The sequence below is a fragment of the Monodon monoceros genome, unplaced genomic scaffold, assembly GCF_005190385.1.
Source record: "Monodon monoceros isolate NGI ecotype Baffin Bay Population unplaced genomic scaffold, NGI_Narwhal_1 Super_Scaffold_16, whole genome shotgun sequence".
Classification (NCBI taxonomy): domain Eukaryota; kingdom Metazoa; phylum Chordata; class Mammalia; order Artiodactyla; family Monodontidae; genus Monodon; species Monodon monoceros.
This window is the reverse complement of record NW_021703772.1, coordinates 90538900-90548724: the sequence shown is the minus strand read 5'-3', so window position 1 is coordinate 90548724 and position 9825 is coordinate 90538900. Positions and strand designations below refer to the sequence as shown.

General features: G+C 39.4%; 1 protein-coding gene across 1 annotated transcript in view; it reads right to left on the bottom strand.

Annotated features, from left to right (window-relative positions):
* Nucleotides 1-280: 280 nt before the first annotated feature.
* The window catches only part of NXPH2 (neurexophilin 2), a 109788-nt gene continuing 100243 nt past the window's right edge, over nucleotides 281-9825 (bottom strand). The window contains exon 2 of the mRNA XM_029225785.1: nucleotides 281-1538. Coding sequence (XP_029081618.1) covers nucleotides 795-1538 — 744 coding nt within the window. The 3' untranslated portion in view covers nucleotides 281-794. The remainder of the gene's footprint in view (nucleotides 1539-9825) is intronic.

The following is a 9825-nucleotide window of genomic DNA, read 5'->3' as shown; positions in this document are numbered from 1 at the left end:
AATGAATAGAATGAGGTTAAAGGGTGAATACAGATTTATGATATCTTTGACCACCTCACAGCACTGAATTTGACAAAACAATCTAAAAACATCCTGATTGTCATTATTGTTGAACTGACTTACAATATATCCAGATTTGCTTTCTTAATACACTAATGTTACTACTCCCATGAGAATCCTGAGGCTGGTGACCAAACCAGGGCTAAGCGTTTAAATCCCACTCCACTCAATCACTGTGGCACTGTAACTGCACACATGAGTTTTGAAACAAATTTTACCCCTTCATCTCTCATATCAGTGACAGCACAGATGTGGGAGAAAAGACAGCAATAAAAAAAGAATTCAGTGTCAGAAATGCAATTCATCTACCCAATACAATCTTTTCAGTTGCTTTACTGCATCTGCTATTTTTAAGGTAATCTTCCAAAACATACTTCAAAGGCAGGCTCACTTCAAGAGCAATGTTTATCACATGCATAATTCGGTTCTTTCCTGTTACATGTTGCTACCATCGACTCTTAGAGAAACAACAATACCTGGAGGACTTAGGCATCCTGTGTGAGAGCGATGGCTTCATACACAGTTTTACTCTTTAGATTCAGGTACTTATGATCGAAACAAACACAATTCACATTTAAAGATGTTTCTTTTTCTTTTAAGTTTGAAAACCTTATAGGGAATGAAGGTTCACTGCCAGAAACAAAAGGGATCCTTTACCACGAAGAGCTGGGCTTGGTTCTTGGTCATTCTAATTGAATATATATGTCCTTCCTTTCTATTGGCTGTAGAAAGATTCAGCCAGAAGATAAGTATGGAGTCTCACTATGGTAATTGTAGTCAGGACAGACCTTTTGCACAAGTTTATAATCAACACTGTAAAAGGCAATGTAGATGCAAATGACCTTGAAGGGCTTGGAACACAACCAGGAAACGTGGCTCTGAGTCTGCTCCTGGTAGCAGATCTTGGACGGGTCGAAGTTGCACAGGGCAGTCTTCTTCGCCCGATCTGTTTTTTCATACTCAATGCGACAATTGAAAGATTTGGATTCCTTGGTCTCCAAGGTAGACTGTGGGGAAACTTCAAATTCCACCACTTTGGAGGGGGGTACCAAACTCACTGAAACATTGCCCAGGCCTGTGGAATTATGTCGGAAATAAACACTGAAGGTTCCATTTCCATGGTCAACGATCTTCCCTGTGATAAGGAGGTTGAGCTTAACAGTTTTAATGTTGGAATGGAAGTCGCCCCATCCAAACATTTTCTTAAATTTTCCTGTTTTCACTATTGGCCTCCGTTTAGTTCTTGCCAAGGGCTCCTGAACCTCCGTGATATTGGCCAGCCAATCCCAAAAGTTCTCCAAGCTGTCCGCATACGCCAAGTGTCCGGGCTTGGGGACTGGAGACTGTCTAACAAACAGACGCAGAGGATTGATGATCCTTGAGTGTACCACGTTTCCCACCAGTGTCCCGGCAGCATCTTTGTCTTCCCAATCCAGCCCTTCTGTGGCATGCACCACCTTTTTACTGTCACAAAATAGCTGTTCGAAAAGAAGAAAGAGAAACACACTTTAGGTTAGGCTTTGAGTGCCTTTTTTTTTTTTTTTTTTTTGCGGTACGTGGGCATCTCACTGTTTTGGCCTCTCCCGTTGTGGAGCACAGGCTCCGGACGCGCAGGCTCAGCGGCCATGGCTCACGGGCCTAGCCGCTCCGTGGCATGTGGGATCTTCCCACATGTGTGGGAACCCGTGTCCCCTGCATCGGCAGGTGTACTCTCAACCACTGCGCCACCAGGGAAGCCCCACCAGGTTAATTCTTGTAATTTATTTCAGTTCCTGCTAGATAGCATTTCACACACACAGCTGGGCTCCACAGTGTAACAAGATGACCATTTAATTCAAGCAATGTAAATCCATGAGTACGAAAACGGAAATGATGAGATCAAGAAGAGAGTACAGTTGGCTCTTTGTATCTGCAGGTTCTGAATCCAGTGGATTCGACCAACACTGAATTAAGTTAAAAACAAATGAAAACCCCCTCCAACACGCCCGCCCCCAACCAGAGATTTCCAAAAAGCAAAACTTGAATTTGTCATACTCTGGCAAGTATTTACATTGTATTAGGTATTATAAGTAATCTAGAGATGATTTAAAATACACAGGAGGATGTGCATAGGTTACATGCAAATACTAAACTATTTTATGTAAGGGACTTAAAACATCCCTGGATTTTGGTATCCAAGGGGATCCTGAAACCAATCCCCCATGGATATCAAGGGTTGATTGTATTTCATTTTAATGCGTTGATGTGGTTTTAGTCTCTGTTCCCTAATCTTTACAATTCTATCTTCCCAGACTGGGGGAAATAGTATATTTTGGTCTCTTATTTCATAAAAACATTAAATTTGTAAGATCTTTTTTTTTCAGGTAGAAACAACTCTAGAATGCTGAGGTTTCTACCATGGAGGTAGAAACCACCTGAATATAAGATATTGATAAGACTCTTAAAATATTTTTGCAGGTACTAAGGGTATTATTGTATTCAAAGCTTATGTCATATAATTTCATAACTTCTGATATAATTTGACTTCAAATTCTGTAACAAAAAGTAGTGTGAATAGGAAGTTCTACAAAAGTTTTAGTTGAAAAAATATAATTTCAAATTTAGCTGCCTTTATAGAAACAGAAATAAATTGGAAATGTACACTTAGAATTAATTAATAGACCTATTGTTGATAAATTAAATTTTGTTACAACTGAATAATACCCTGAAAGATAGGATTGCCAGGAAAGAGTCATGTGCATGTGTTTTATGGATTCCACAGTATTCTGACTCAAATCATACCCACTGAAACATAGCACTTTTTTTGCATTTGATTTTTCTTATTCTTTTTGTAGTGTAAGAGTCCTCATGATTTCTAAAAATCACTTAGCTAAGTCAATATGAATTTTGAGGGACAGAATCATAATATATGAAACTGTTGCCTGGAGTGAACATTTACGGATGAGTTATAAAGTCTGGAAAATAGAGGTTTCTAGTGGAAACACAGAGAGCCTCTTATCTCGAATGGCACAAAGCACTCTGGTAATGATTCTCTGGAAAAGTGTCAGCAAGATGAAAAGGATGACAAAGAAGTGGGGCTGTGTTTATGTAGTTTCCCCAACCATTTCAAACTTGGCAAAGCACCTGGTAAAACCAGTCTCAGGTTGTTACAAAAATTATTGCTTTCAATACAATTTTGAAAAAAAAGCTTGAATTATTAATATTGCACCTGACTACATGGTAGAGTTTAATAATATGAGGTTACATTTTATATATTCATAAAAGTTTTAAGTTCTAATAGAGTTTTGTGAGAAGTGTTTTCATCTATAGCTTGTGCCCAAACACTTTAGAGGAGGAGTCCAAGGACTTAAATATATGTGTAGATTTTTCCTTTTTTTGCTTTGGTGGGGAGGGAGCACATAATAATGTATTGGTCCCTTTGATTAATTTCCCGAAGGCTTTCCCCCACTCAGGTCTGGTATTTTTAGAAATTCTTTTCTCTTTACTTAAATTACGGAGGTTTGTCGAACTGCATGCTGCATGTTCTTACTGTTTTGGAAACCTAAATCCGTACTACCTCTTCTTAGGGGCTTACACATCCTGAGTTGATGCTTCTTTCTCTCTCCTGGCATTAAAGGGCTGGCATATTCACCAGGAAAAGAGGTATCATTGCTCAGGATTTCTGGCTCAAAATACTCTGGGTATTTCTGATACTGAAACTAGCTTTCTGTCTTTGAACACTCTTAATTATAATGTGCACAAAACCTCATTCAGATCAACTGGTCATACAGCTCATGAAGGTCAGTACAGGCTCCAGATATGACTTGAGTTTCCTGGGAACTGATGCAACCTGGTCCAAGTGACTTGTCCTGTTCTCTCTCCAGGGAGACATTCAAGGACACATGGGCAGATAAGAAACCCCTTGCTGATCAAGGTCCAATTTCTCTTCTCTCTGATTATGATTCTTGCTGTCTATTATCTATTGTTTTGCCTGTTTCCAGTATTTCACGAGATGTGCCTTGCTTGGTCATTGCTGACAGTCACAACTACCGTTCCTGAGAATCACTGGTACTCAAGCTTCTCCTTTACTTCCTGATCTCAACTCCCCTATTTGTACAACTTCCTCACTTCTTCCCTCGCTCCTGCCTTTCTTTCTCTCTTTCATAGGGTAAATTCCCCTTTAGCTTGCTTTTTCAAAACCCCCCCCCAAATCTTAATCTTACTTTTACACACCATGCTCCTGATGAATACTTTATTAGCAGAATTAAGATCCATTTTCCGTTCAAAAACATTTTTTCACTTACAAGTATGACAACACTCTTCACTACCAGGAGAAACATGCTCTTTTGTTTTTCTTAAAATGTTTGTTTTACATTACACATTTTCCTGAGCTTTTTCTGCCTGGATCATTTTTCTTGATTTAGTCCTTTGCCTTATTTTTCTCCTTCCTTTTCTGTTATTGAAAACCTACCAACATTGAACCCATTGTTCAACAAGAAGTCTTCAATCATGTAGAGTCTCAAGTTAACTGGTATTAGCATATTTTAGAATACATGATGGGCCCCCTTATGAGATAGACATTATGAGATCCTTCTCTTATCCCTTGGACTTCTGATGTGATGGTTCTGAGATTAGTCAATAATAATTACTCAAAAAGTCATTTATTGACTTTTAAAAAAACTGAAGATTTTCTTTGTAGTAACATGGTATAGCAACTTGACCCAAACATATGTGACTCATCCTAAAGAAATATGAGTGTAAAAAAAAAAAAAAACCTAAGCTTATCAAACAGATACATTAGATATGATTATTTGCTTTTAGAAAGGCTCTTCAATTCTTCAGAAAAGATTCTCCAGATGAGAATTTAAAATGAAATTTGATTCCTAAAAAATATATTCTAACATAATACTCTTCAGGTTCAAACCTGCTCAAGGAGCCCTTGATTTTAAGGTTGGCCTATATAAAAATAATCAAATTTAACTATTAAGCACAGATCTATAATTGTTCTCTGTTCCAATGAAAAACAGTCACTGACAGTTCCTTAGACAAAAAAAGTAGATGGATGTATCTTTTAGTTTTTTTGCTTTGCCCTAGACCATCACATTTGTCATTTGCTTTGATAACATTAAACAAGGTGAGAAAAGCTGTGTATAACCTCATCTGTTTTTTACTCTAAAATGCATGGACGGTTCTTACAAGTACTGATTTCCAAATCTAAACCCAAATTTAAAAAAACTATTGGATGATGATGTATTGGTAGAAGAGTATAATTAAAAGGGTAAGTATATTTCTAGTTGTCTTAAAAAGCCAACAATTGTACCTCCTCTCCCAACTTCCTCTCCCTTTGGTGTAACTTGTTCAGCCTTCACCCTGGAATATTTTCTTAAAGGCATGCATCACGGCTGAGAGGGCACCCTCTCCTAAACAGGTCTACAAAGACAGTTGTGAGACCAAAGTCCCCAGGGCTCATGCTTTACCTCAAAAGACCTAACCAGGGATGACTGGGGTTTGGATCAACCACAACCCTGCCTGCACTCATCCATAAACTCCCAATATGAAAGCAGCATGGTGGAAAAAGCATAGGGTTTGGTGCCTGATGACTTCATCACCCCCTTAGCTTGAAGTATTTGATGTGAGCCCCAATTTTCTCACCTTTATGTCCTTTGCTGGTTGATTGTAAGGACTAAATAAAAGAATGGATGGAGACTTCCCTGGTGGTCCAGTGGTAAAGAATCTGCCTTCCGCTGCAGGGGATGCAGGTTCTATCCCTGGTTGGGGAACTAGGATCCCACATGATGCAGGGCAACTAACTAAGCCCTCGTGCCACAACTACTGAGCTTGCATGCCTCAATGAGAGAGGCCGCGTGCCGCAAACTACAAGAGCCCGTGCTGTAAGGAAAGAATCTGCATGCCTCAACAAAGATCCCACGTGCTGCAACTAAGACCTCACACAGCCCCCCAAAAAGAAAAAGAATGGCTAGAAATTACTGAGCCCAATCTCTTGCAAAAGGCATTCAGCGACTGCTGGCTCTTGCGTGGTCCAAAGTGTAGTCCCATGCCTCCTATCCAAGAATTGTTTTCAAAGGATTATATGGATTCTCCGGTCTCCAGGAAACTGATTAGTGGTTAATCAAGCAACTTGTTCAGTGCCATATGATACATTAACGAGTAGAAATTGACCTTCTCAACCCCAGCGCATCAGTCAAATGCTGCCTCGTGTTTCCAGTCTCGCTGACATCTGAGTCATATCCATATCACAGGGACAGGTGAGCTCTTTTTGCCAACAAAATGTGTCTGTGGATCTTTTATTCCAACCTACGAAATGAGTCAGCAAAGGATCTGAAAGTACAATGTGTCTGGCAGGTGCCCTCATTCCCATATAGACAATTTCGGTGATACAGCCTGCTGGGAGAGGACCGTAGGTGGTTCTGAGCCTGTTGGCAAACCACTCTGTCCAAGGCAAGGTTGTTAGATGTTATCTGCAAAACACAAGGCTGTATCCCCCATTACTTTTGTACTTGCTGGGCCTTCCTACGCTAATATCAGTATCACTGCTATCTTTTGTCCCACCATATTACAATAATAATGCAAAAACATTTAACGGCATGCACAAAATGGAGTTTAAAAAAGGGAGAAAAAGAGGAATTGCTGTGTTTTATCTGTTTGAACATTCCCTGATTTCAACACATTTATCAAAGCTTAAGTAATTTATGTCTTGGCAGGGTGTATCAATTTCACAAAGCACACACATTAGCTAGATACAATGATATCATATTAGCTTTTTCTGCATCCTAGAGAGGAGCTCAAAAAGATTAATAAAACCTCAAACCCTCATCAATTAAATGAAGCAGGTGGAAGGAAGGAAATAGAGGAAGAAGACTGTATTTCATTCCAGTTCTTTTGTTTTTAGGGGGGAAAAGGAGCTGACAGGTTCAAATCATTCATCATAACAGGCTGGAGTTGAATTTCACTGATAATTAAATGCATTTTTTTCCAAGAGGCAGAGAGGGTGCAATGAATTTTATAGTAGCAGATGTGAGAACTGTCACGAATTATGGAAATAATTTATAAACTAAAAAGCATCTCCCTTTGCAAATACTATACCAGAAGATCTTTTTTTTAACTGTATTTGTTATGTATTTTTCAATAAACATTTTATTTTAGAATAGTTTTAGTTTACAGAAAAGTTGTGTGGTACAAAGAGTTACCAAATACCCTGTACCCAGTTTCCTATATTGTTAACATCTTACATATTACACTTGTCACAACTAATGATACAATGCTTATACCTTATTATTAACTAAAGTCCATACTTTATTCAGATTTCCTTAGTTTTTCCTTAATGTCCTATATCTGCTCCAGGATGCCATCTAGGGTCCCACATGACATTTGGTCATCATGAATTTTTAGGCTTGTCTTGGCTGTGACCATTTCTTGGTCATTCCTTGTTTTTGATGACCTTGAATGTTTCAGAGAGCACTGGTTAGGCATTTTGTAGAATGCCTTTCAATTAGAGTTTGTCTGATGTTTTTCTCATGATTAGACTGGGCCTTGGGGAGGAAGAATACAGAAGTAAGGTGCCGTTTTCATTACTTCATCTCAAGGGTACATGCTAGCAGCGTGACTTAATCACTGTTGATGTTAATCTCTGGCTTAGGTAGGGAAGATTTTTTTTTTTAAGTTTTGCTTTCAGAATTTTCACAAGGCTTGTACATTTTTGTTATTATAAGCTTAGTTTAATTTACATTTAATTCAGTGGCACTTGGTTTAGGATTGATTTTTTTTAAATGTCAGGAACTCTCAAGCATTTCAATTTATAACCCTTTACCACATCACTGAATTATCTCAAATAACGTCAGAGTTGTTTAGGAAGTCCTACACTATTCATAAATTATTCTGGCACTCTTATGTGCTATAAGTATGTCTGTCATCATCAGTTATTATTATTGCTATTTTATTTAGTATTTATTTCTTAAAAATGGGGCCCACTTTGTTAATTGATAGTTCAATAAAGAAGAGCTTAGTCTATAAATATCTCACATGGAGTTGGAATTACTTGCTTAACATATTAGATTCAAATGTCCCTTTTCTCAGTTTTGGAGCTCCATCGTACTTGACTCTATACATCCAATGAGTCAGTATCAACATTTATGTGGGGTTTTCTTTGCAGGTCTGTTTACCAAGGGGAATGGAGCTAAGGAAAGAGAGCCTCCCAAAGCAGAGTTCTACATTCATAGTAAGCTGGGTGCTGCAGGACCATGACCACTACTTGCTTTCCCTTGGCATCTGAGACAGTCAGACCTTTGCCGTAATTATGGGATAACCATCTTCTATATGTCCCTCATTGTGATAGCTTTGCTTCTTCCCTTTCACTGCATGTGGGGATGGGTCCTAAACTGTGGGGGGCAGGGGAAGAAGAGGGGGAGGAGATTTGTCTACACCCATGAGTAATAGAAAGGAAATGAGGGCATTTAAAATGTGAGCTTCTGGGGTTCAAATTCCATTCAATGTATAGCATGCCATTATCAGTTCAAGTAGCTCTGTCCTAACAGGTATTATTTTTTATTTATTATTTGAAGAAACACCTGTGGATGAAATATCAAGACCAGCCTTGCTGTCCAGTCTGGGGTTTAGCAATTCTAATTGACACGTTTATTTAGCCCCTATCGACTCTTCACTTACACAGCACCAGGAAGTTGAAGGAGATGCTTCAATTTCCTAAGTAGTTGAAGCGTAGCTCTTCAAGCTCACTTCTTCGAAATACAGCTCAAGAGACTGGATGAACTTAACACACCTTGTTTAAGAGAGTGGGAAACCTCAAACGGTTTAGAAATATTCCCACTTTATTTTTGCAGGAGTAGTTTATGGCTCCACTGATTTTTATCTTTGCCTGCAATCCTATGAGTGCTACGGTACTCCCACATGGCACTTGCAAATTATTGGACTGAGAGAAAAAGTGAAGTGTCCCAATCAAGTCTGTGCATTGCAGAAAAGAATCTGTCGGCACATCCTCCAGTGGTTGAACTTCCGTAAGTAAAAGATTGTTCTAAGAGTGAAGGAATGAATGAAAGAAGCAGGGGCGATGAACCCAATCAGAATAGGTAAAAACCAAAGCAGGAAAAAGCAAGCAATGGAAACAGTAATGCTTTGTTTTCCTGAAAGGAGTTGGAGTCAGGAGCCCTGGGATGGAACACTGGTACTGTCACTTAGGTCCCATCATCTTGTGCAAGCCATGTGCCCTCCTGAGCCTGCCCTAAATGGTGAAAAGGAAAGGTTGGAGTTGCACTTCAAGGAGACGAAGGAGGCTCTGAGGTAGGAAGTGAGCTAGAGTGAGGTGGGTCCGGGGGCAGGAACACCTGTAAGGAGGTGAGTTATGTAGTCCAGGGAAGAAATGGGGAGGCCGGGAACCTTGGTCACAAATGCATGTGTTCATTTATTTTCTTTCTTTTTCTTTTTTTTTTTTTTTTGCGGTACGCGGGCCTCTCACTGTTGTGGCCTCTCCCGTTGCGGAGCACAGGCTCCGGACGCACAGGCTCAGCAGCCATGGCTCACGGGCCCAGCCGCTCCTCGGCATGTGGGATCTTCCCGGACCGGGGCACGAACCCGTGTCCCCTGCATCGGCAGGTGGACCCTCAACCACTGTGCCACCAGGGAAGCCCTATTTTCATTTTTTAAAAAATTAAATTATAGTTGATTTGTAATACTGTGTTAGTTTCAGGTATACAGCAAAGTGATTCAGTTATATATATATATATATATATATATATATATATATATATATATATA